The sequence below is a fragment of the Chiroxiphia lanceolata genome (assembly GCF_009829145.1).
Source record: "Chiroxiphia lanceolata isolate bChiLan1 chromosome W unlocalized genomic scaffold, bChiLan1.pri scaffold_83_arrow_ctg1, whole genome shotgun sequence".
NCBI lineage: Eukaryota > Metazoa > Chordata > Aves > Passeriformes > Pipridae > Chiroxiphia > Chiroxiphia lanceolata.
The window spans coordinates 18,973-46,245 of NW_022476510.1; the positions used below are offsets into that span (position 1 = coordinate 18,973).

Sequence of the window (27,273 nt, forward strand, 5' to 3'; positions counted from 1 at the left end):
AAATAATAAAGAAATCCTAATAAATTAAAATAAAAAAATAAAGAAATCCTAATAAATTCAAATAAAAAAGAATAAAGAAATCCTAATAAATTAAAATAAAAAAGAATAAAGAAATCCTAATAAATTAAAATTAAAAAGAATAAAGAAATCCTAAGGACCAAGCATTAGACTGTGAGTATTACACAAGTCCCATCCCTGAATGAAAAAAAACAACCAAGCATTACAGATGACAGCATATGCTACAAAAGACATTTTATAAAAAGCTTTCAAGTATCACCAGGGAATGTGGTATCAAAGAACCTGTGCAAACCACCCAAGAAATTCAGGCCCCGTCCTGTACACAAATCCCTTGAGAAATTACCACCAGACAAACACAGATAACCATATATTGCTCTTCCAAGAAAAGGCAGCTCCAAAGAGCTCAGAAAAGTAAACAAGGGACAGGTAAAACTGCCTTTATTGTAATACCTGTTCAGCACAAACAGCATCAGGGCAATCCAGGAGAGGTGCAGACCATTAAGACTGAAGTGCTCAATTTTGTGTTTAGCATGGAACATGCAGGTCAGCCAAGATCTGCTCCTGACACTGCGGGGTTTAATTTTAATCTTTAATTTTGCTATTTTTTGAAGAGCAGGTCAGTTAAAAGTTGCAGCTTTAGACATTTCAGGATTTAACACTAGGAACACAAGTCTTGGGTCTCACAGGCTCAGTCCCCTCATTATCATCAGACTGGTCTTGCCTTCATTGCAACAGACTGTGCAATATCTGTGATTTTGACCCTCTAAACTGAAAATTCCCATGGGATTTCAGATATGCTCCGTTGTTCTCAAGGTATGAGATCATTTCTAAACACCAACTCTTAGTTCTCACAGATCCCATCAGACAGTTACACAACCAAGTTCCAGAACACACTGACACACACATTTGCACATCAGCCCTGTTTGCTGCAGGACATCCATCAATTCATAAAAATGTGACCTACACTACAATAACAATATTCTATCCTTGCCAAGCATCAGCCTTTGTGTTCCCAAAACCAAGAAACAGGCCCCAAAAATCTCCTCAACAAATACCTGAAGTCTCCTGTTACTGCTGTTCCTGTTGTCAAATGTGAGTTCTACAATATCCCCAACCGTTAATGCTACAAACTCAGTAAGTACAAAATACAATCAAAGTTTAATGCAGGTTCTCCCTGGTGAAATGGGACATTTAATGAAATGGATTTCTATGAAAATACTGCCCTTTTCCACAAATAAAAGGCACATGTATCTATATACACAGATTATAAAAATAACAAGCCACTTCACAAATACCCTGGGTAAACTCAAATTTATACAGAAGTAGCTCAGAAACATGACATTATTTGAAGACAGTCTACCTGTATCTGCAAAAAAAAAAAAAAGGCTTTCTAAAAGTCCAGATACTTTACAAAATGTATCCCTTCCATATTGTGGTGGCTTGAAAAACCTTTTCTCTGAGGTAGTAATGGTTTGCCCCACTGATAATACTGGACCAATCAATAATCCACGTGCGCCCTACGGAAATTCCATACCCACAGAAACGGAAGAGAAGGTAGTGAAGGTAGTGTAGAAGGAGGGTAGCCATGATCTGAGCCACGAGGAAGCAGGGGGCCAGTGAACCCCTCTGGGGGCCAAGGGCCCAGCCCCCAGCTGAGGTCACGGGAGACCCGGTATAGTGTCAATGCTGGACCGGGTCCTGTAATCAAGAGCTGGAAAAGTTTCCTTACTGTCAGCAGCAGCAGAAGACACTGAAAGCGGCAGCGGAGCAGTCCTGAACAGAGACAACAGTGGCTGAAAACCAAAAGGTAGCCAGGAGCAACAAGATAACGTGAAACCGGCTGAGAGACACAGAGATGTTCCTGCAGGAGGAAGAGCTGGCAACAAAGCAGAGGAAAACTCAACAGAGCTGTTTTGGGGAAAGACTGTACTACTTTCCCAAACCCCAGAGACTCCTTGAAGAGGAGGGGTGGACTTTCAAACCCTTAGGGAGTCCCAAAATGCAGCAGCAGCTCGAGGGAGGGAGAAAGGAGCTGAAAACCCAGAGTTGTCCTGAGAGCTGAGCCAGGACGGAATGGGGGGAGGTGGCCGTGCCCTCTGCTGCTGCTGTTGCTGCTTCTGTTCTGCTACTGAGCTGAGACAGAGCAAAAGAGCTTTGGTAAGACTGAACTGAAAGCTGCCTTCAATGTTCTAACCCAAGAGGAGTGAAGATCTACGAGGAGATTCCCCAAAGGATCGGGCTCAGGGTTGAAATTTCCACAAAGTAAGAACAAAAATCCTAAGTGCTATATTTAAATCTGCTGCCCTTGGGAAAAATGGAGGACACTAACCAGTGCCACAAAAACCTGAAAGGAAGGAACTGTGGCCTGAGAAGTGATAAAAAGACTCTTTTCTTCTTGGAGTTTTATTGAAGAAGAGGAGAAATTTAATGTAATGTAAATATATATGTGGGTGTAAATAAACCTTTGTAAATATTTTCCCCTTCCCCCAATAACGAATGGTTGTGTTTTGTCTGAAAACTCTCCACATGGGGTGAAAAAGATATCAAGTCCATACCATCACTAAACCCTCTCCCAGGGGCAAACTGTGGGAGGGGGGCTTGAACTTAAAAATTAGATTTTGGGAGTTTCAAACCACCACAACCTCACACCAAGGGACCCACAGTAAGAGAAGCCCTTCGAGTTCCCTGACTGCGGGAAGAGCTTTGGCTGCTGCTCCAACTCCCTCAGCCATCGGAGGACCCCCATTGGATGATCCACAGGGACCCACGTTGGGCACAGACCTGGTGACCCATGGTCCAGGTGGTCCATGCTGGGACGTGTATTGGGTTTTAGATGGCCATGTTTTGGTTCCTGGGGGGTTCCAGGGGTGGGTTCTGTGAGCAGCTGCCGGAAGCTGCCCCTCTGTCCAGCCCCTGTCCCGACCCCCCTGACAGTGAGGGTGACTCAGGGTCTTCGTAACTGATCCCTTGGGGCAGATTAGAGTTAGTTTACCTATATCTATGTCTATATTTATATCTATCTATATATGTAGGGTTTAGTTTAGAACAATTTTGTCTCCATGTAAAGTAGGTTTGGGGCAGTTTTGGCTCCTGTCTATGGTGATATAAAACCACAAAAATAGCACTTCCCCTCTCTGGCTCCAAGCCCAGCCTGTCCCCTCCAGGGGTGGGTGTTCCCCTCTCTGCCCCGGGCGGTTCCATTGCCCATGGGCAGCAAAGCCCCCACTGCTTCTGCAACTGGAGAGTGTTGGAGCCATGGACCATTAACATTCCAGTCTCGCCCAGCTCTGCATGCCAAAAGTCAAAGAGGGTTCAACCTGTCACCTCAAAGTGGATCAATCCCACTGAAAATGGTTCAATCCCATCCCAAAATTCCTGTGTTTCTTATTTTCCCTATGTAATTCTGGGGCTGCCGGTGCCACCCCTCAGCTCTCCGCAGGCTGAGGCTTGGCCTTGTACTTTTACCTTTGCTGGACTTCTTCATCAAATATTTTTCTCTCCCTGAAAACAAAAATATGGAAGGTTTTTAATAATCTGGACATCTTTAGACCATCTGGACAAATTACGGTTTGCAGTGTTGGAACGGAACATTTTCCACGTTTAATCATTTGTTTCCATCCCTCCCAAGAGGGAGGACACTGAACTCTTCCACAGAAACAGAAAACTAGCAACAAAAATTCTGAGACTACTGAAAATGAAAAATATCTTTTGCTCACAGGTGGCCCTTTCATGTCCTTCTGCCTTCTTCCAATCGATGTTATCCGTGGCAGCAGTTGCCTAGATGATGGTCAAAACAAGTATTTAATTAATTTAGAATCATTCCAGAAAACTGAATCACAAGTGGGGATTTGAAACTGCCTCAGGGGAGCACATTTGGAGAAAAGGGTTCCTCAGTCACTTAGAAAATTTGGCTGAAACTGCTCGTTGTGGGCCTGAAACTCTTAAATAAATAATGCCAACTCATCCTGCATCCTTCCCAGGGGAGTATTTTTATCCCTAGATTTTCTCCAGGGATTTTGTCTCTACACAAATCAATGATCTCCTGGGAAAAGTACCAAGTATATGAGACAAGAAACTGTAAAAACAACCAACCCACCCACCCCCACACAAAGAACAGCCCAAGAAAACCCCAAGAACTTACCAAATTAAATAAACCCCTGAAAACCAGGCTTTGAAGCATTTCAGAAATAATTCAAATACATGAGAAATGAGTCCTTCTGCCTTCAACAAACTGCCTCAAGCTTCTCCTTTCTGTGCTTAAAACTCAGCATTTCAGTGAGTCAGGCTGTAGACAGGTATGAACTTTGCTGCCCAGCTCAGCCACCAGTGCCCCTAAAGGTCCTCCCAAAAAGGGGATTGAAGGTGTCCTGGGTGGGCTCTGGATGGATTTAGGGGGTCCTTGGTGATCTGTGGGGTGGTCCTGGCACCTTTTTGAGTGAACTGGATGCCCATTGAGGGGGAGGTGCCTTCCCAAAACCCCCCCGAGCAGGTTGACACAGAGGAACGCAGGGGGGGGGGCCCATTCCCGATCAATTCTGGGACCGGTTTTGTCCTCCCCAACCTCGGCTCCTCCCTGAGTCACATCTATCATATGACATCACATCCTCCTCTGTGACATCACATCGCATCTACAACATGATATTACACCTCTCCTGTGAAATCACATCCTCCTCTGTGACATCACATCCTCCTCATGACATCACATCCTCCTCTGTGACATCATGTCTCCTATGACATCACATCCTCCTCTCTGACTCACAGCTCCGCTGTGATATCACATCCTCCTCTGTGACAGCGCATGTCTCCTATGACATCACATCCTTCTCTATGACATCACAGCTCTCCTGTGACAACACAGTCTACTCCGTTACATCACATCCTCCTCTGTGACATCTCAGTTCCCCTGTGACATCATATCCTCTTCTGTGACATAACATCTTCCTCTGTGACATCACAGTTCTCCTGTGACATCACATCCTCCTCTGTGACAGCACATCCCCCTCTGTGACATCGCATCCGTCTCTGTGACATCATGTCTCCTATGACTTCACATCCTCCTCTGTGACATCACAGCACTCATTTGAAATCAAAGCTCTCCTGTGACATCACATCCTCCTCTGTGACATCACATGTCTCCTATGACATCACATCCTTCTCTGTGACATCACATCCTTCTCAGTGACACCGCATGTCTCCTATGAAATTACATCCTCCTCTGAGACATTGTATGTCTCATGTGACATCACATCCTCCTCTGTGACATCACATCCTCTTCCATGATATCGCATGTCTCATATGACATCACATCCTCCTCTGTGACATCACAGTTATCCTGTGACATCACATCCTCCTCTGTGACATCACATCCTCCTCTGTGACATCTCATCCTCCTTTGTGACATCACGTCTCCTATGGCATCACGTCTCCTCCGTGACATCACAGCTCCCTGTGACATCACATCCTCCTCTGTGACATCACAGTTCCCCTGTGACATCACATCCTCCTCTGTGACATCACAGTTCTCTTGTCACATCATATCTACCTCTGTACCATCACATCCTTCTCTCCGACATCACAGGACCCCTGTGACATCACATTCTCCTCTCTGACATCACAGGTGCCCTGTGACATCACAGTGTCCTCTGTGAAATCACAACTCTCCAATTACATCACATTTCTCCTATGACATCAAATCCTCCTCTGTGACATCACATTGTTCCCAGTAACATCACATCCTCTTATGTGACATCACATCCTCCTCTGTGACATCCCAGGACTCCTATGACATCACATCCTTCTCTGTGACATCACAGTTCCCTGTGACATCACGTCCTCCACTATGACATCACATCCTCCTCTGTGACATCGCATGTCTCCTCTGACATCACATCGTCCTCTGTGACATAAAAGCTCCCTGTGAAAACACATCCCCCTCTGTGACATTACAACTCCCTGTGACATCATATCCTCCTCTGTGATATCACAGCTCCCTCTGACATCACATTTTCCTGTGTGACATCACATCCTCCTCGGTGACATCATATCCCCCTCTAGGACATCACATGTCTCCTATGACATCAAATCCTCCCTGTGACATCACAGGTCTCCTTTGACATCACATCCTCCTCTGTGACATCCCAGTTCTCTTATGACATCACAGCTCTTCTGTGTCATCACATCACATCCTCCTCTGTGGCATCACAGCTCCCTGTGACATCCCATCCTTTTCTGTGGCATCACATCCTCCTCTGTGACATCACAGCTCCGTGTGATATCACATCCTCCTCTGTGACATCGCATGTCTCCTATGACATCACATCCTCCTTTGTGACATCACAGCTCCCTGTGACATCACATCCTCCTCTGTGAGATCACATGTCTCCTATGACATCACATCCTCCTCTGTGACATTGCATGTCTCCTACGACATCACATCCTGTTCTGTGACATCACATCTTCCTGTGACATTGCATCCTCCTCTGTGACATCACATGTCTTCTATGACATCACATCCTCCTCTGTGACATCACATCCTTCTCTGTGCCATCACATCCTCTCCTGTGACATCACATCCTCCTCTATGACATCACAGCTGTCTGTGACATCACATCCTCCTCTGTGATGTCATATCCTCCTCTGTATTATCACAACTCCTCTGTGACATCACATCCCCCTCTCTGAGATCACATGTCTCCTATGGCATCACATCCTCCTCTGTGACATCGCATGTCTCCTATGACATCAGAGCTTTCTAGTGACATCACACCCTCCTCTGTTACATCACAACTCCCTCTGACACCACATCTTTCTCTGTGACATCACATTCTCCTCTGTGATATCACATCCCCCTCTGTGACATCACATCCTCCTCTGTATTATCACAGCTCCTCTGTGACATCACATCCTCCTCTGTGAGTTCACAGCTCTCCGGTGACATCACATCCTCCACTGTGTAATCACGACCTCCTCTGCGACATCGCATGTCTCCTATGACATCACATACTCCTCTGTGACATCACATCCTCCACTGTGACATCACAGCTCTTCTGTGACATCTGTGACATCGCATGTCTCCTATGACATCACATCTTCCTCTGTGACATCACATCCTCCCCTGTGACATCGCATGTAGCCTATGACATCACATCCTCCTCTGTGACATCACATCCTCCCCTGTGACATTGCATGTCTCCTATGACTTCACATCCTCCTCTGTGACATCACATCCTTCTCTGTGCCATCACAGCTCTCCTGTGACATCGCATCCTCCTCTGTGACATCACAGCTCCCGGTGATATCATATCCTCCTCTGTGACATCACAGCTCTCTTGTGACATCACATCCTTTTCTGTGACATCACAGCTCCTCTGTGACATCACATTCTCCTCTGTGACATTGTATCCTCCACTGTGGCAACACATCCTCCCCCATGACATTACATGTCTCCTATGACATCGCATCCTCCTCTGTGACATCACAACTCCCTGTGACATCCCATCCTTTTCTGTGATATCACATCCTCCTCTGAGTCATCACATTCTCCTCTGTGACATCCGAGCTACCTGTGACATCACATCCTCCTCTGTGACATCACATCCTCCTCTGTGACATTACATCCTCCTCTGTGATATCACATGTTACTTATGACATCACGTCCTCCTCTGTGACATCGCATCCTCCGCTGTGACATCGCATGTCTCCTATGACATCACATCCTCCTCTGTGACATCACAATTCTCCTATGACATCACATCCTCCTCTGTGACATTACTGCTCCCTGTGTCAACACATCATCCTCTGTGACATCACATCCTCCTCTGTGACATCACATACCCCTCTCTGACATCGCATGTCTCCTATGACATCACATTCTCTTTTGTGACATCACAGTTCTCCTGTGATATCACATCGTCTTCTGTGACATCACATTCTTCTCTGTGACATCACATCCTCCTCTCTGGCATCACAGCTCCCTGTGACATCACATCCTCCTCTATGACATCACAGCAGCCTGTGACATCACATCCTCCTCTGTGACATCGCATCCTCCTCTGTGATATCTCATCCTCCCCTGTGACATCACATCCTCCTCTGTGAGATCACATGTCTCCTTTGACATCACATCCTCCTCTGTGAGATCACATGTCTCCTTTGACATCCCATCCTCCTCTGTCACATTGCATGTCTCCTATGACATCACAGCTCTCTAGTGACATCACATCCCCCTCTGTGACATCACCTCCTCCTCTGTGACATTACAAGTCTCCTATGACATCACATCCTCCTCTGTGATAACACATCCTCCCCTATGACATCGCATATTTCCTATGACTTCACATCCGCCTCTGTTACATCACAACCCCCTGTCACATCGCATGTCTCCTATGACATCACAACCCTTTGTGACATTGCATCCTCCTTTGTGAAATCACAGTTCTCCTGTGATATCGCATCCTCTTCTGTGACATCTCATCCTCCTCTGTGAGATCACATCCTTCTCTGTGACATCACAGCTCCCTCTGACATCACATCCTCCTCTGTGACATCACAGCTGCCTGTGACATGACATCCTCCTCTGTGACATCACATCCTCTTCTGTGATATCCCATCCTCCTCTGTGACATCGCGTGTCTCTTATGACATCACATCCTCATCTGTGACATCACATCTACCTCTGTTATACCACATCCTCCCCTGTGACATCGCATGTTTCCTATGACTTCACATCCTCCTCTGTGACATCAAAACTCCCTGTGACATCGCATGTCTCCTATGACATCCCAGGTCCCTCTGTGACATCACGTCCTCTTCTGTGACATCACATCCTCCTTTGTGACATCGCATGTCTCCTATGATATCACATCCTCCTCTGTGACATCACCGCTCCCCGTGACATCACATCCTCCTCTGTGACATCACATGTCTCCTATGACTTTACATCCTCGTCTGTGATATCACAACTTACTGTGACATCACGTCTCCTATGACATCACATCCACCTTTGTGACATCACAGTTCTCCTGTGACATCACATCCTCTTCTGTGACATCACATTCTTCTCTGTGACATCACATCCTCTTCTCTGACATCACAGCTCCTCTATGACATCACATTCTCATCTGTGACATCGTATCCTCCACTGTGACATCACATCCTCCCCTGTGACATTGCATGTCTCCCATGACATCACAGCTCCCTGTGACATCAAAGCTCCCCTGTTACATCACATCCTCCTCTGTGACATCACAGGTCCCTCTGTGACATCACGTCCTCCTATGTGACATCACAGTTCCCCGTGACATCACATACTCTTCTGTGTCATCGTATGTCTCCTATGACATCACATCCTACTCTGTGACATCACATCCTCCTCTGTGGCATCACATCCCATTCTGTGACATCACATCCTCCTCTGTGACATCAGAGTTCCCCTGTGACATCACATCCTCCTCTGTGACATCACAGCTCTTCTGTGACATCTGTGACATCGCATGTCTCCTATGACATCACATCTTCCTCTGTGACATCACATTTTCCCCTGTGACATCGCATGTCTCCTATGACATCACATCCTCCTCTGTGACATCACATCCTCCCCTGTGACATTGCATGTCTCCTATGACTTCACATCCTTCTCTGTTACATCACATCTCCCTGTGACATCACATCCTCCTCTGTGACATGGCATCCTTCTCTGTGCCATCACAGCTCTCCTGTGACATCTCATCCTCCTCTGTGACATCACAGCTCCTGGTGATATCATATCCTCCTCTGTGATATCACAGCTCTCCTGCGACATCACATCCTTTTCTGTGACATCACAGCTCCTCTGTGACATCACATTCTCCTCTGTGACATCGTATCCTCCACTGTGACATCACATCCTCCCCTGTGACATTGCATGTCTCCTATGACATCACAGCTCCCTGTGACATCAAAGCTCCCCTGTTACATCACATCCTCCTCTGTGACATCACAGGTCTCCTATGACATCACATCCTCCCCGTGACATCACATCCTCTCTTGTGATGTCACATCTCCCCTGTTACATTTCAGTTCCCATGTGACATCACATTCTCCCATGACATCACATCCTCTTTGTCATCACATGTCTCCTATGAGATCACATCCTCCCTGTGACATCACATCCTTCTTGTGACATCACATCCTCTCCGTGGAAGAAAGTTGCCTGCTCATCTTGCTGTACAGAAGAGGGGAAGGCAAAAACAACAGTGAAAACCAGGCAAATTAATTTTTTTAAAACCTCAGGGAAAAGAATCCCCAAGATGTCTTCTTTACAGTCAGTCAGCTTCCCACCCTGGGAACTTCACAGCAGCTTTCCTCTGCCACATCTCAGGATCTACGGGAAGTTGAAGCAGTGGCACATCAACCTACAGGAGAAGCCAACAGGAAGAGAGGTTTGAAACTTTCTGAACTGCTTCAACCTAGTTCCAGTCTCTCTGCTTATCCCTACAGATGCCTTCCTGAGCAGAGGGAGCATTTCCCAACCATGGCACTCTCACTGCCAGACCCTTCTCCAGCTTCCCTGGAGATCCTCATTGCCTTGCTCTCCCCATGGAGATGTACCCTCAAGTGGTCAGCCCCATCCCAGTCTTTGTGAACTCTTCTGAAGTTTGACAGTTCTGCCTTCCTACTGTTGCCTTGCATTTGCTGAGGCAGTTGGACTAGATGACCTCTCCATCCAAAATGATCCAACAATCCTGGGAGGATGCACTGAGCCAAGACAACCTAGAAAGCTGCAGAGTTAGGAAAGAAAGAAGAACAGCTCCCCTTCAGGGAGACTTACCACCTCCATTAGTGTGTGTTGTTTGGCCTTTGTTGCTGGGTAAAAGACTGCAGTCTTTTTGGTCGACAGATGCAATCCAGTGCTGCATTGCACAGCTTTTGCTGACAGCTTTTTTTCTGGGGAGGGCCTAGTCTTTTGCTCTTTTACAAAAAACATCACTCACCCCCAATGTTGTGCCTCCAACACTGCTTTATTTTTTTGAAACAGTGTGTCTACTAATAAAGATGTGTGGGTTTTGGGGTTTTGGGGTCAATGTAGCATAATTTTCTGCATCATTGCGGCCTGTTGCTAAGGGCTGTTCCCAATATATTGTTTGGACTGAGTATCTCTCCCAGTGTCTCTTCATAGATTTATACACAAAATGGCTCTTTTTCAGTAGTTTTTATTCCAAAATACTTTCAAATCTTTGCATATGCATGTGTTCTCTCATGTAAAAATCACCCATAATGAATTTTGATTTGATGGGGTCACTTTTCTGTGTTAAGTTCCCTGGAATACACCTTCCTTAAAATATGACAGCTGATCCATCTGGAAATTCACCAAAGGACAGGTGAGCTTTGTTCCTACTTTCCTTCATTCTCTCCTAAAATTTGACATTCAGGTGCTGAAACATGAGGGTCTCTCCTTCTGTCCTGATCTGTCTCCTCTAAGCCCTCCTTTTCCTGTTCATGTGGCTTCCACTGCCTTGTTAGCTTGTCATCCCCCCCGCTTTACACCCCGAAATAACACGTTTTTCCTCTCCCCCTGTGAGCCATCACTACTTTTCTATCAACCCTCTTCCATCCAAACCAGCAGCTCTCTTCCCTGCCACTGCTGCTGCTTGGAGAACCAGAAATCCTGGGCTGTCCTTTGCATGTTGATAAACAAAGCAGTGGCTTCTTCCCCTGGGGACTGAAAGTGTCACCTCCCCCAGACTGGGGCCTGGAATTCCAACCCCATTCCTGACCTTGGGTTTCACAGTTCCCCATCAGTTTGAGGGAGGGGAAAAGAAAAAAAGGTCAAGAGATTACAGTAGCAAGGAAACTGGGGCTAAGTGTACCTTCATTTTCTCAAGTTGTTCTGGAGAAATAAATAAAAATAGTACTATGGGGGGGAAAAAAAAGCTGAAGCCAGGTATCAGTTTACTGAATATTATCAGGGAATACAGAAGAAGATGATGCCTGCAAACACACATCTGCACTAACTTCTCAAACTGTACAGTGCAAAATCTGACCCCAAGGAGTCTGTACAAAACAGTGGGAATGGAATCAGAGAGGGGAAGGAAAAAATCGTCAGCAGTGCCTGTCCCAGTCCAGGGGCATTACTGAGCAGCACCTACATTTCCATGGCTCTCTGGGCAGGTCATTTTTCCTGTGTGCCAAACAGCACATCTTGAAGCTTCTTCCCATTGAAATGCTAGAGACATTTCAGAGCATCTGAAGAGCCAGATTCTTAAAGCACAACTACCTCAAGGCAAGGGAAGAAGTGAGATTCAGTGGCACTTGGCAGAAGCTGCCCAGTGCATTGTGTCAAATGGGTATTTACCCAAAGGAGCAACAAGCTCAAGCCATCAGGGAAAGAGCCAGATGATGAAAGGGTGTTAGCTGCTGAGAATTTCTTTGGGAAGAAGTAGACTGTTCACTTGAGATAGAAATTTGCAATATACCATGGAACCTTATTCAAAGTCCAACTGGAAAATACCTTCTTGTTAAGAAATACCTTCTCTGTGACATCATATCTTCCTCTGTGACATCACATCTTCCTCTGTGACATCAAAACTCCCTGAGACATCGCATGTCTCCTATGACAGCCCAGGTCCCTCTGTGTCATCACGTTCTCCTCTGTGACATCACAGCTCCCCGTGACATCACATCCTCTTCTGTGACATTGCTTGTCTCCTATGACATCACATCCTCCTCGGTGACATCACAGATCCGTGTGACATCACATCCTCCTTTGTGACATCACAGTTCTCCTCTGACATCACATCCTCCTCTGTAACATCACATCCTCCTCTGTGACATCACATCCTCCTCTGTGACATCACATCCTCCTCTGTGACATCACAGCTCTTCTGTAACATCACATCCTCCTCTGTGACATCACATCCTCCTCTGTGATATCGCAGATCCGTGTGACATCACATCCTCCTCTGTGACATCACATCCTCCTCTATGATATCACATCCTCCCCTGTGACATTGTTTTTCTCTTATGACATCACATCCTCCTCTGTGACATCACATCCTCCTCTGTGACATCACATCCTCCTCTGTGACATCACGGTTCCCTCTTGCATCTCATCCTTTTCTGTGATATCACATCCTCCTCTGTGACATCACATCCTACTCTGTGATATCGCATGTTACTTATGACATCACATCCTCCTCTGTGACATTGCATCCTCTGCTGTAACATCGCATGTCTCCTATGACATCACATCCTCCTCTGTGACATCACAGCTTTCTGTGACATCACATCCTCCTCTGTGACATTACAGCACCCTGTGACAACACATCCTCTTCTGTGACATCACATCCTCCTCTGTGACATCACATCCTCCTCTGTGACATCACAGCTCATTGTGACATCACATCCTCTTCTGTGACATCACAGCTCCTTGTGACATCACATCCTCTTCTGTGACATCACTTCCCCCCTGTGACATCGCATGTCTCCTATGACATTGCATCCTCCTCTGTGACATCACATCCTTCTCTGTGACATCATATCCTCCTCTGTGACATGTGTATGTGTTCTCATAAAAAAATCACCCATAATGATCCATCATAAGACATCATATCTCTCCTGTGACATCACATCCTTCCTGTGACATCACATCTCCTATATGACGTCACATCCATCATATGACATCACATCCTTCCCGTGACATCACATCCTTCCTGTTACATCACATCCTCCTCTGTGACATCACATCTCCCCATGACACCACATCCTTCTCTGTGACATCACAGCTCCCTTTTGACATCACATCTTCCCTGTGAAATCACAGCTCCCTTTTGACATCACATCCTCCCCGTGACGTCACAGCTTCTCTAAGACTTCGCATTCATCATATGACATCACATCTCTCCTATGACATCACAGCTCCCCTCTGACATCATATTCCCCCTGTGAAATCACATCCTCCCTGTGACATCACATTCTCCTCTGTGACATCACATCTCTCCTATGATATCACATCTCTCCTGTGACATCAAATCATCCCTGTGACATCACACCTCTCCTCTGATGATATATCATCTCTGTGACATCACAGCTCCCTTGTGACATCACATCGTCCCCGTGACATGACATCTTCCCTATGATGTCATATCCATCATAGGACATCACATCTCTTCTTTGATGTTATATCATCCCTGTGACATCACATCCTTCCTGTGTCACCAGGGGGCCTCTATTATGTGACATCCTCCCCTGTGACTTCACAGCTCCCCTGAGAGATGACAACCTCCTCTGGGACATCATAGCTCCCCTGTGACATTACATCCATTGTATGACATCATCCCTGTGACATCACGTGCTCCCCTGTGACATCACATTGCCCTCATTGACATGACATCTCCTCCATGGCGTCACATCCATCATATGACATCACATCTTTCCTGTGACATCACATCCTTCCTGTGACATCACATCCTTCCTGTGACATCACAGCTCCCCTGTGACATCACATCCTCCTCTGTGACATCACAGCTCCCCTGTGACATCACATCCTTCCTGTAGCATCACCTCCTCCCGGTGATATCACATCCTCCCTGTAATATCACATCTCCTCTATGATGTCACATCCATCATATGACATCACATTCTACCTGTGATATCAAATCTCCCCTATGATGTCACATCTATCATATGACATCACATCCTCCCTGTGACATCACATCCTCCTCTGTGACATCACATCATTGCTGTGACATCACATTCTTCCTGTGACATTAAAACGAGAAGATGCAAAAAATGAACTGGAGAGTCAAAGACACATCCTCATCCAGGTACAGTCAATGGTCTAACTTTATTCCAAAAATATATACATTATCAAGGGTCCTACAGGGTTCACACGCTCTATTCTAACTTTCTATTGGTTACATTTACTTTCACACACTATATCTATAACTTTATTGGCTCTACTAGCCAAGGCACATTTCCATCTTCTGGTTTCTCACACTCTGGATAACAATCTCCTTCCTTGTTTTCCTCTATGCAGCTTTCTGATATCTGCTGCTCAAGGACACACATCTGCTGCTGGAGAATAAAGGTCCCTGCCGTCCGGCACGCAGGCTGGATTGTGCAAGCAGGCCTGAAGCAGTATATGTCCTGTATCATCTAAGATTCTTTCAACATGACATCACATCTTTCCTGTGACATCACATCCTCCCAGTGACATCATATCCTCCTCTGTGACATTACACCCGCCCCAGCACATCACATCCTTCCTGTGACATCACATCCTTGTTGTTGCAAGGCATCTCTACGACGTCACGTCTTCCCCTGTGACATCACAGCTCCCATGTGACATCACACCCACCCTGTGACATCGCATCCTTCCTTTGACATCACATCCTTGTTGTTCCAGGGCACCTCTATGACTTCATGTCATCCCCTGTGACATCATATCCTTCCTGTGACATCACAGTTCCCCTGTGACATCACATCCTCCCCATGACATCACAGTTCCCCTGTGACATCACATCCTCCACATTTCTTTTCATAGATTTACACCCAAAATGGCTCTTTTTCAATGGATTTTATTCCAAAATGCTTTCAAATCTTTGCATGTTTATGTGTTCTCTCATATAAAAATCACCCATAAGGAATCCCTATACATGTGTCATCTGATATGGTCACTTCTCTGTATTAAATTCCCTGGAATACACCCTCCTTAAAATATGACAGCTGATCCATCTGGAAGCTCACCAAAGGACAGATGAGCTTCGTTTCTACTTCATTATCTCCAATTTTTGATATTCAGGGGCTGAAACATGATGGTCTCTCCTGTCCTAATCTGTCTCCCCTAAGCCCTCCTTTTCCTGTTCCCGTGGCTTCCACTACCTTGTTAGCTTGTCATCCCCCCTGCTTTACACCCTCAAATAATATGTTTTTCCACTCCCCCTGTGAGCCATCACTACTTTTCTATCAACCATCTGCCACCCAAGCCAGCAACTCTCTTCCCTGCCAGTGCTGCTGCTTGGAGAACCAGAAATCCTGGGCTGTCCTTTGCCTGTTGATAAACAAAGCAGTGGTTTCTTCCCCCAGGGACTGAAAGTGTCACCTCCCCCAGCCTGGGGCCTGGAATTCCAACCCCATTCCTGACCTTGGGTTTCACAGTTACCCATCAGTTTGGGGGAGGGGAAAAGAAAAAAGGTCAAGAGATTACAGCAGCAAGTAACCTGGGGCTAAGTGTACCTTCATTTTCTCAAGCTGTTCTGGAGAAATAAATAAAAATAGTACTATGGGGGTGAAAAAGTTCAAGCCAGGTATCAGTTTCCTGAATTTGATCAGGGAATACAGAAGAAGAACATGCCTGCAAACACACATCTGCACTAACTTCTCAAACTGTACAGTGCAAAATCTGACCCCAAGGAGTCTGTACAGAACAGTGGGAATGGAATCAGAGAGGGGAAGGAAAAAATCGTCAGCAGTGCCTGTCCCAGTCCAGGGGCATTACTGAGCAGCACCTACATTTCCATGGCTCTCTGGGCAGGTCATTTTTCCTGTGTGCCAAACAGCACATCTTGAAGCTTCTTCCCATTGAAATACTGTAGACATTTCAGGGCATCTGAACAGCCAGATTCTTAAAGCACAACTACCTCAAGGCAAGGGAAGAAGTGAGATTCAGTGGCACTTGGCAGAAGCTGCCCAGGGCATTGTGTCAAATGGGTATTTACCCAAAGGAGCAACAAGCTCAAGGCATCAGGGAAAGAGCCAGATGATGAAAGGGTGTTAGTTGCTGAGAATTTCTTTGGGAAGGAGTAGACTGTTCACTTGAGAAAGAAATTTGCAATATACTGTGGAACCTTATTCCAAGTCCAGCTGCAAAATACCTTGTTGTTAAAAGTGTGAAATAAATAATAAAATGTCATCAACTATGTGATTTTCCCTTTATTCCCAATCACTAATGAAAGAAACATAACTCAGGTGTGATCTCACTCTGTGCTCCAGTGAGATTAACACCAGAAAAATATTGTCACTGTCTACTGCTCTCTTGTGCTCCTCACTGGCAGGCACTTGGTGCACCCCTGGATATCCTGCTAATGAGGGAAAAAACTAACCCTTCTAAAGTTCCAGATTTTCCTCACCTGTTTGGACACAGCTGGACAAACTGGACCAAGTTATTACTTGAAAGCCATCTGCTGGATTTAACATTAATTACTCCTTGTTTTGATCTGAGGGAAAAAAGCTCACACAACACAGTCTCTGAATGCTCCTTTGAACTTACCCACAGTGTGTTCACAAAGACACAGAGCAAGGCTTTTAGCTTTTGCTGCTCCCCTCAGTTCCAGCATACAAAGAAATGTCTCTGTGAAATAACAGCAATTGCCTTTCCATGTTACTGAACTACATTCAGTTTATCTGGTCTCAAATAAATACATTTTCTCCTTGTTTTATTTTCAAGGGCATGGGTCTGGGTGTTTAGATGACTCCCTTCACTGGTACAGGATAGAAACTGTTCACATTGCTATAAATGAATATTATTCTCTTGACCAAACACCTTTTCCAAAGCCCCTGACAAAAAGAAAGGGAAAAAAAACCCAGACAGAAAAAGGGAGCCACAGGTACATTGCCTGTCACCCACCAAAAAAGGTCTCCTCCCTAAAGATAATTCAGGCACACCCTTCAATATGGATCTCTCACTATCACCTCAAGCTCTTTTTTAGTGGAAGTTTCTGTAGGGAAGCTGAAGTGCATCACTGTCTCCGACAGCCAAGGATAAGGTGACTGAGGGAATTCAGTCGCTCTGTTTAATTAATACAGGATTATTTCCCTTTTATTTAGTGAAGCTAATAATATGACTGGTGGAATGTCAGTAAAAATCAAATCATAAACTAGTGCAGCACCAAAGGGAAAACTTACTTTAGTTATGGAGTACCGCCAGCAGAAATCTTGAAAATCTTATATATAACATAAGTATATATATATATAATATATATATATAAAATATGTATAATATAATCTTATATTTACACTGATAAAATACCACATGTACTTCCTGGGATACTGCAAGCTTTCTACAATCCTTGTGGCATGTCTTTACAGAGCAAGAGTGAACATTTTGAGATGATACCTTAAAAAATGAGTTGCAGTTCTATTGTTTCTTGAATGTTAAGCACCACATCCTAAACGCAGGAACACGTTCAAGGTCCATGTCCTATTTTAGACCTTTTCAGCAGCTGTGATATTGTGATAATCACACTTAAAATATTCCTCTAGAAAGAGTAAATTAGCCCTTTTCACTAGAAGGATTCTTATGATCAAAAACAAATCTGAAAGAGAACAAAGTCAGATTTCTTTGTTTGTTTGTTGGTGGGGTTTTTTCAGCAATGCAATAAATTGCTGTCCCTAACTGGGATGGCTTTTACTACCCAAGAATTAAAAAGAAAACTCCAAAGTTCACTTTAATCTGCACTTATATTACCTTTGGGATTTTTTGATTTCTTTTGGAGGCCTCACCTATGTAAAAATACCTTCCTTAAAATGCATTTATGCTTTCTGTAAGAACCAAACCATTCCAGCTGACATAGCATTCTATCAGCAATACTGCAGGGAAATGTAATATCCCACTAAAGCAGAAGGAAAAGAAGAAAACTGAGCACCAGCAGCTCTTCCTAAGCAAGATTAGGGGTTTAGCTCCATTAATTGAGGGATGAGATGTGTCCCTCAGTGAGTCTCTTCCCACTCCCCCACCAGCCCTTCTACCCGACTGCAAGCTCAAAGTTCTCAAAAGAGAAGAAGAAGCTGGAGCGTCAATATTTCCCCAGTGCAAACCCCAATAATCTTTGCTGGGAGCTGACAGGAATTGCTGTTCCACTGCCCTGGGATATCCTGGCTTGAGGCGAGAGCGCAGCCCCGCCCAGAGCCCCCAACCACTCTGAGAGCTTTTGTAGGGTCTGTTTGGGCACGTCCCTGTGGCAGAGGCTCCCCCGACATCTGCCGTGGAGCTGGTCCAGCTGCTGGACCAAACAAGGCATTGTCCAGCCTGCCTTCCCCCAGCCCCGACCGCCCCAGCCCATCTTCCACCGCTCTGCTTCCTTTTCCTGCCCCTGCTCCCCCTCCGCTCCCTTCCCTCTGGCATTTTATGAGGAATGTTCTTGCTGTTCTCACTGTCCGAGCATGAGCTGATCCCCAGGGGAGCCTGTGGAATGTAACCCCTCAAGCACTAAATTCCTTCCCCTGTGCCAAAGACACGGGTTTGTTGTTGCTGCCCCTCCCGCCGAGCACCAGCTCCATCTCCTGCTCCTGCCCAGCGGCTTTGCAGAAATCCAGGGCTGGGTGTGGATTGAAGGCTGTGGCAAGGATACAGTTGCTTGGCTTCCACCCTTGGTGTCTCGGTGTTTGTGATCTTGGGAATCCTCACAAACCTGGAACAATGGCAGATTATCTGTTGTTGTAAGATATGTACGTGGAGATTGTTTTGATCTGTGTTTAAATCGTCCTTGAATAAAAGAACTGATAGAAAACAATGAAAAATAAATAGGAAAATGGAAAAATAAGAAAAAACAAAAATTTTTAAAAAAAGGGAGAAAAAAGATAAAAAGGAGAAAAAAGAGAAAAAAATAAAGAAAAAAACAGGAAAAAAGGAGAGAAAAAAGAAAAAACAAAGAAAAAAGAAAAAAAAAGAAAAAAGGGGAAAAAAGAAAAAAGAGAGAGAAAAACGGGAAGAAAAGAAAGAAGAAAGAAAAAAGAAAGAAAATAAAGAAAGAAAAAAGAGAAAATAAAAGAAGACAGAAAAACTAAAAACCAAAAAAGTCCGATCCTCCCCCGCCGCAAGGACTTCAACTCCCACAATGCCCCGCGCAGGTGGGGGCGTGGCGGAGGGCGGGCAGGGTCCGTGGCCGCGCGCTGATTGGCTGCGGGGCGGGTCTGTAAAGGCGGAGGGCGGGCAGAGCGAGCGCCATTTTGGCCGCGTGGACGTGAGTGAAGAGAACTCGGCGGCCGCTGCACTTCGCTCTGTGAGTTTGCGGGGGGGGGCGGCGAGAGCGGGGTCTGGGGATCCCCTCGGGGGCTGCGGGGAGCGCGGGTGTGGGTGGAAGGGTTGGAGGGCTCGGGAGGGCTTAGCGAGGGGGTTCGGGGGTTCCCTGGGGACGTTTTGAGGGGTCCCTGAAGGGACTCAGGGGGGAGGTTGAAGGTCCCTGAAAGGGTTTGGGGGTCTCTGATGAGGGTTTTGATTTCTGAGAAGATTTGGGGTGTCCCAGGTGGGCTTTGGGGGTCTGTGAGGAGGTTTGGGGTTCCTGGGGGGCTTTGCGGCGACCTTCGAGGCAGTTTTGGGGTCTCTAGGGGGTTTAAGGGGTCCCAGACGGTTTTGAGGGTCCGTGAGGCGGATTGGGGGTCCCTGAATGGGCTTGGGGAGTCTCAGGTGGGTTTTGCGGGTCACTGAGTGGGTTTAGAGGGTGCTGGGGAAGGATGAGGGGTCCTTGAGGAGGTTTCGATGGGTCGAGGGGGGGATGTCAGGGGTTTTGAGGGGATTTTAGGGGGTCCCCTAAAGCCCAGCAGTGGGTTTGGGGGGTCCCCCAACCCCCAGACGAGGGGTCCTGGCATGTCCTCCAAAATCCGGGGGGGGAGGAGATGTACCACATCTGGGTAAGGGAATCCCAGTGCCCCCAGTATAGCCCAGTGACCTCCCAATTACCCTCAGTATGGCCCAGTAACCCTCTCAGTGACCACCTGGTGTGTCCCAGTGACCTCCCACTGCTCCCCAGTGATCCTGCAGTGAGCACCCAGTAACCCCCAGTATGGCTCAGAAACCTCCCAGGGTCCCCCCGTGTGTCCTGGTAATCCCCCAGTAACTCCCCAGTTCTCTGCTAGTGCCCCCCAGTGTGCCTCAGTTTACCTCCAGTCCCTCCCAGTCCCTCCCAGTGCCCCCTGGTTCCCCCCAGTGTGTCCCAGTATCCCCCAGTAATCCCCCAGTGTCTGCAAAGCCCCCCAGCTGTCCCCAACATGTCCCCAGATGCCCTTGGCCTTTCTGTGAGTGTTGGGGGGGGGCGTTTTTGTGGTCAGAGTGTCCAGGGGGATGAGATGGAGGGTTGGAGACATCAGGAATGGGGTTTGTGGACAGTGGAATTGGGGGTGGCAAGGGGGGAAATGGGGACACCAAGAGGGTCTTGGGGACATCAGGGATCACCTGCTTGTTGTGCAGCCCCTCCTCTCCCCTCCAGGCCCCATTAAACCCCCCCAAATGTCCCCTAACTTCTGTTTTCCCTTTAATCCCCTCCCCCCACAGATCCCTTTGATGCCCCAATGCCCCCAAAACCCATTTTAGCTCCCCCATATGCAATCACAGATCCCCAAAACCCCCTAAATCCCCATGAACCATCCCCTTGGATCCCTTCAAATCTCCCCAAACCCCCCCTCAAATCCCTTCCAACCCCCTCAAAAAGAGATCACCCGGAAGCAGGAACACAGTGGGCTGTACTGGGGGCACTGGGCTGTGCTGGGAGGGCACTGAGGGGGGCTTAGGTGTCCCATGACAAGATGGCCCAGCTCCAGAAGAGATCTGGGGAGCAGTGAGGGGGTACTGGTCTGTCCTGGTCTGTGCTGGTCTGTCCTGGTCTGTCCTGGTTTGTACCCCCAATCCCCAAAGCCCCTCCCCAGCTCCCCCAGAACCCTCCCGCACCCCAAAGCCCCCCAGGCCCCCCCATGTCCCTGACTTGGTCCTGCTGCCCCTTGAGCATCTGCAGCTGCTGCAGAACCAGGCATTTCATCAGCAAATGTGCAGGTGACACCAAGCTGGGGGTGTGTTGATGTGCTGGAAGGCAGGAGGGCTCTGGAGAACAAGTGGTGTGAGGAGAGGCTGAGGGAGCTGGGGGTGTTGAGGCTGGAGAAGAGGAGGCTCAGGGGAGACCTCCTGACTGTCTGCAAGTCCCTGCCAGGAGGTTGTAGCCAGGTGGGGGTGGGGCTGTTCTGCCAGGAAGCAGCAGTAGGACAAGAGGGCTGGGTCTTGAGCTGTGCCAGGGGAGGTTTAGGTTGGATATTAGGAAGCAATTTTTTGTGGAGAGAGTAATGAGGCCTTGAAATGGACTGGGCAGGGAGGGGGTGGAGTCAGCATCCCTGGAGGTGTTGAAGGTGAGAGTGGATGTGGCCTCAGTGCCATGGTCTGGGAAGCACGGCGGGGTTGGATCCAGGGTTGGACTTGATGATCTTGGAGGTCTTTTCCAACGTGGCTGATTCTGTGATTCTGTGATTGCCATTCCTATGGCAGCACATGCTTGAGGCTCCATCCCCAGGGTGACAGAGATGTCTGTCCATATCTATCTCCAAGGTTAGTCTGTAAATGTGTGGTGTTAGAAAAGCAGGCTAAGTTGTGGGCTGGTTGTGGAAGGAGAAAGAAGCCCATAGGCCAGTGCAAGCAGGCAGCCCTGGGCTTGCCCATCATGTCCCCTCCCTGCAGGTTCCTGTCCTTGAGCCCAGGCCCTGAGGTGAGGCTGAGAAGTGGCGCGGAGGTGAGCCCAGAGCTGTCCCTGAGGTGAGGCTGAGAATAAGTGCAAGGCAGAGGTGCTGCTGAGGAAGGAGACCTCCGTGGTGGGGAAGAGGCAAAGGTGCCCATCCCTGAGAAGGTGCTGTGTCCATCCCCTGTGTGCCAGGTGAGCTGGGGCTTTGCTGCAGAGCTGTGGGCGCTGATTTGAGCGTCTGCAAGTGCTGAGATGGTGGGCACCCAGGAACACAAACTGTGCCTGGCCACGGAGCCTGCAAGGAGGAGCAGAGACAACAGTGGCAGTGTGGGGGTCCAGGTTGTCCCTGTGCCTTCCCCTGCAGGCCCTGGCTGTCCCTGCTGGGCCCCTGTCCCCCCCATCAGGTCCCTACCTGTCCCCCCCGGGCTGAGCTCCCCCCAGGAAGTGCCGTGGAGCTGAAGCTGCTGCCATCCCCTCCCTGCAGCCGCTGCCCCAGCCAAGGGAGCAGCAAAGGCAGGACCAGGAGCAGAGGCAGCAGCAGGGGAGCCCTGGGGGGGCCGGGAAGGTCTTGTGTGGGTCAGGAAAGAGGCGCTGGGCACGAGGCCGGGGCTGTGCTGAGCAGGCCCAGCCCTCACATCCCCCCAGCCAACGCCGGCTGCCCGGGGGGCTTGGGAGGGACCCCCAGCCCGTGTGCCCCACACTGAGCTGGCAGAGAGAGAGCCAAGGGACAGGGCCACGGGCAGGGCCACGGGTGAGGGACAGGCAGGGCCATTGCAGGGCCATGGTGAGGGCACAGCCTGTGGCAGCAGAGCTGCCCAGGGCCGGGGGCAGCCGGGGGTGTTGGTACCAGGCAGTGGTGGGGCCGAGCAGAGCACGAGTCCTCTTGCAGACCCCTGGAACAGCCTCCCACTTGCCAGCCCTGCCTTGGTGGGGTGACACTGTCCCCTCCCTACAGGACACTCCCCCAGAACTCTTAAGGGTGGCATTTTGTGTTTATTCCTGGTTGCTGATTCCTCCTGGGGACCTGAGGGAACCTCTGCAATCCCTCGCATGGGGAACAATCTCCTCTGCAGAGCTTGACTCCCTGCAGACTTTGCAGGGAAATCTGTGCTGGCAGCTGCATCCTGAGCCCGAGGGCAGTTTGTATCCCTGAGTGTTGATCCATCCTGGGGCCCCAAGGGATCCTCTGCCATTACATCCATGCAGCAGGAGTCACTCTCTTGCCCTTGACTCCCCGCAGAGGAACAAGTGCCATCTCGCCATCTCTCTGTCTGGGAGAAGCCAGATGCTTCCCCTGGGCCATCAGAAGTGGTGCTGAAGCCTCTTTCAGCCCAGCCCCGGGTGCAGTTTTCTCATCCCCTCACCGAGTGCCCGCTCCCCCAGCCAGCACTGACCAACCAGGGCGTTTGGCACACGTGGTTTGGAGAAACAACCCTGGACTGGCAGGGGGCCAGAGAACCTCGAGGAACAGCCCTGGAGACTTTGAAGTGGCACTACATTAATACAGCTTTTGATTAATATATAGGAACTCAATCAAGTGCTCATGAATTGACCTCACTTCTCTCATCCTCCCAGTTAAACACCTTTTTCTGGGCTGAATCTTGCTATTTTGGAGTATTTTTTGGCTGAATGCTAACTTCTTGCAGTTTGGGGGGGGGTTTCATCCTTCTATTTCTGAGGAATTTTTTGCCTGAGTCTCATTGGTTTGGGTTTTTCTGGGCTGAATCTTGGTGTTTTGGAGGTTTTTATGGACACAGGATGCCCAGTGAGTTCTAGAGATGGACTTGGGCAGGAGGAACCCCCAAGCCAATGCACTCAGCCCTTGTTTTCCCCTCCCCCATCAGGATTTGTCCTTCCCAAAGCTTGGGCGGATGGAGGAGGAGGCTGCGAGGAAGAGGAAGATGCCTTGGGCCCCCCAGGCAGGTGAGGAGGAAGTCAGTGGCCCTTTGGGCGGGTGTTGTGCTGGCTCTGTCAGCCGAGCATGGCCCCGGCTGCAGGACAACCCCGCTGCCGCCGCCGTCCTGCCGGGGCCGGAGTTGGGGGGATGTCCTTGGCCTTCCCTGTGGGCCGGAGGCAAATCCCCTCCCTGTCCTTCTTGCTTCCTGCCCCAGGCCCTGAGCTGAGGACGGAGAGCCCGGAGGACAAATCCCCCCGTGAGACCCTGGTGGGAGAGGCCGTTTTGAAGGGCTCCATGGCGCAGGAAGGCAGCGGGGAGGAAAAGGGCCGGAGATCCCCCCACAGGAGGGGCTCCAAAGCCATCCCAGGGTGCTCTGAGGAGGAAAGAGCCAGCCTGTGCCGGGAAGGTGGCCGGAGCTTGAGCTGGAACTCCAACCTGGTGGTCCCTGATCAACCTCCCAGCAGAGAGAAGCCCTTCAGGTGCTTGGAATGTGGGAAGAGCTTCAAGAACAGCTCCATCCTCATCCGACACCAGCAGATCCACACTGGGGCACGTCCCTACTCATGTGGGGAATGTGGGAAGAGCTTCAACCAGAGCTCCCACCTGATCAAACACCAGCGTGTCCACACTGGGGAACGGCCCTACATGTGCAATGATTGTGGGAAGAACTTCAGTGACAGCTCCAACCTGATCCGACACCAGCACATCCACACTGGGGAACAGCCCTACACGTGTGGGGAATGTGGGAAGAGCTTCAGGGACAGCTCCCACCTCCACAACCACCAGCTCATCCACACTAGGGAACGGCCCTACAAGTGCTTGCAATGTGGGAAGAGGTTTAGGACCACCTCACATCTCCTCAGGCATGAGCGGACACACACGGATGAGAGGCCCTTCTGCTGCACCGACTGCGGGAAGGGCTTCAAGCACAACTCCACCCTCATCACCCACCGGCGCATCCACACCGGGGAGAGGCCCTACAAGTGTGGGGAGTGTGGGAAGAGCTTCCCCCACAGCTCTACCTTGACCAAACACCAACGGACCCACCGGTAAAGGAAGCCCTACCAGTACCTTGACTGCAGGAAGAGCTTCAGTCGCTGCTTCCACCCCAAATGAACCCCCTGATGGTGAGGAAGCCCCTGGAGTCCAGTGACTGTCAGTCCAACCCTTTTACCAGAAAGGGCCAGCCCCCTTTCCCAGGGGCAGCTTCTTCCAACAGAACCCTTCTTGGGGGGTGTGTGGAGATTCCTGCCTTGGCTGGGGACCCCCCAAGGACAGTCCTGGAGATTGAGAGCAGAGATCTCCCCACGAGCATTGATCTGGGGGAGTTCCATCCCTCTCTAATTAAGAATTATTGCTTTTGTGCCAACTTGAGTAGAATTGCTTCAAGGATTGCTTTAGTATAGAGCACTGTCCTATCTTATCCTGTACTCCTGGTAGTTTTAGTGTTTCTGTTGTGCAGGAAATAATTCTGATGAAGATCTTTTGTCTGATCATTTGTAACTCTAAATAATTCCTTTCTATCAATAGATCTGATTTGCCATTATTAAAACCTGGGGGACTAAAGTGGTTCAGTCACACCTCTGTAATTCCTCTAAACTGAAACTGTTGTCATAATGCAAGGCTGAGATTGGATCCTGCAGCCCCCAGCACCCCCCAGGAAGTTGGGAGCTCAGGGGGGCACCCCCCATTTTCAACCCCCCTCTGTGCCCAAAGACCCCCCTGGGACCGTCAGACCGGCCAGACCACCCCCCCTTTTCCACCCTTCTCCCTGTTCCTCCCTCTTTCCCATTTTCCCCTCAATCCCCATTTTTCCCCCCCAAACAGTTTTGCGGTCCCAACCCCTACATTTTGCCCCCTCTCCTGTGGGCACTGAAGGAGAAAATGAGGCTGCACACACAGAGTTCCTCTGTGGGACTTGTCCACCCATCTTTCCGGCGTCCCCCTTTCATTGGGGTTCCTTTGGAAACAGCACCTGGGCTTTGTCTTTTAGTCCACTGGAATTCCCAGCATGGCCCCAAAGCAGTGCCCTGATCCCACACATTTCCCTCCCCTCATGTGCTGGCTGTGTTCAGCCACCAGAGAAAAACACAGGCTACCATGCAGAGCGTTCCAAGTGGTTTCCACTTTGGCAAACAGCACTCTCTGGATGGAAAACACCAGTCAAGGCCAAAACACTCCTTGTTGATCCTGGTTAACTGAATGCAACTGCTGCTGCCTTATGTTGTTCCCACAGAAATTCTCACGGTTCCTTTGGTTCAAGGAGTCCCCACATGTCACAATGGCCCCTTGATTCCATGAGCTTCCACAGTCTCCAAAGGTTTCTTTAGTTCCATGAGGCCCTGCAGTCCCAAAATGCCCTTTGGATTCCAGATTTCCCACTGTCCCAGGGTCACTTTTGCTTCAGAAGGAGCTGCAGTGGGACAGTGGCCCCTTGATTCCGTGAGCTCTGCAGTGTTCCAGGAATCCTTGGGTTCCAGGAGAGCCTGCAGTTTCACAAGGACCACTTGAATGCAGGAGGTTCTGCAGGTCCCAATGGCCCCTGGATTCTGGGAGGTTCAGAAATATCTCCGGGCTCCCTTGGTTCCAGGAGGTTTGACAGTGTCCCAGAATTCCTTTGATTTGATGTGGTCCTGCATTTTCCCAGAATATGATGGATGTGATGTCATAGGGGAGATGTGATGTCATAGGAAGGATGTGATGTCATATGATGAATGTGATGTCATAAGAGAGATGGGATGTCATATGGTTGTGACATCATAGGGGAGATGTGATGTCACAGGAAGGGTGCGATGTCATACGGAAACTGTGATGTCACAAGAAGGATATGATGTAACAGGTAGGATGTGATGTCACAGGGGAGCTGTGATGTCACGGGGACCATGTGATGTCACAGGGCAGGCCATGATGTCAAAGGGAGGATATGATATCTCAGGAGATGTGTGA

The 27,273-nt window shown here is 48.7% G+C and overlaps 1 protein-coding gene and 1 long non-coding RNA gene across 2 annotated transcripts; both read left to right on the forward strand.

Annotated features, from left to right (window-relative positions):
- Positions 1-2,658: 2,658 nt before the first annotated feature.
- Positions 2,659-3,131, forward strand: LOC116781602. Its single transcript, XR_004354913.1, has 2 exons — positions 2,659-2,835; positions 2,913-3,131. It is a non-coding gene; the product is annotated as an uncharacterized LOC116781602 (long non-coding RNA).
- A 16,698-nt stretch (positions 3,132-19,829) lies between these two features.
- Positions 19,830-25,670, forward strand: LOC116781601 (zinc finger protein 22-like). The gene is made up of 3 exons (XM_032677258.1): positions 19,830-19,994; positions 24,565-25,133; positions 25,302-25,670. The coding sequence occupies exons 1-3, from the start codon at positions 19,830-19,832 to the stop codon at positions 25,378-25,380; spliced, it is 813 nt and encodes a 270-aa protein (XP_032533149.1). The 3' UTR covers positions 25,381-25,670.
- The last annotated feature ends 1,603 nt before the right edge of the window (positions 25,671-27,273 follow it).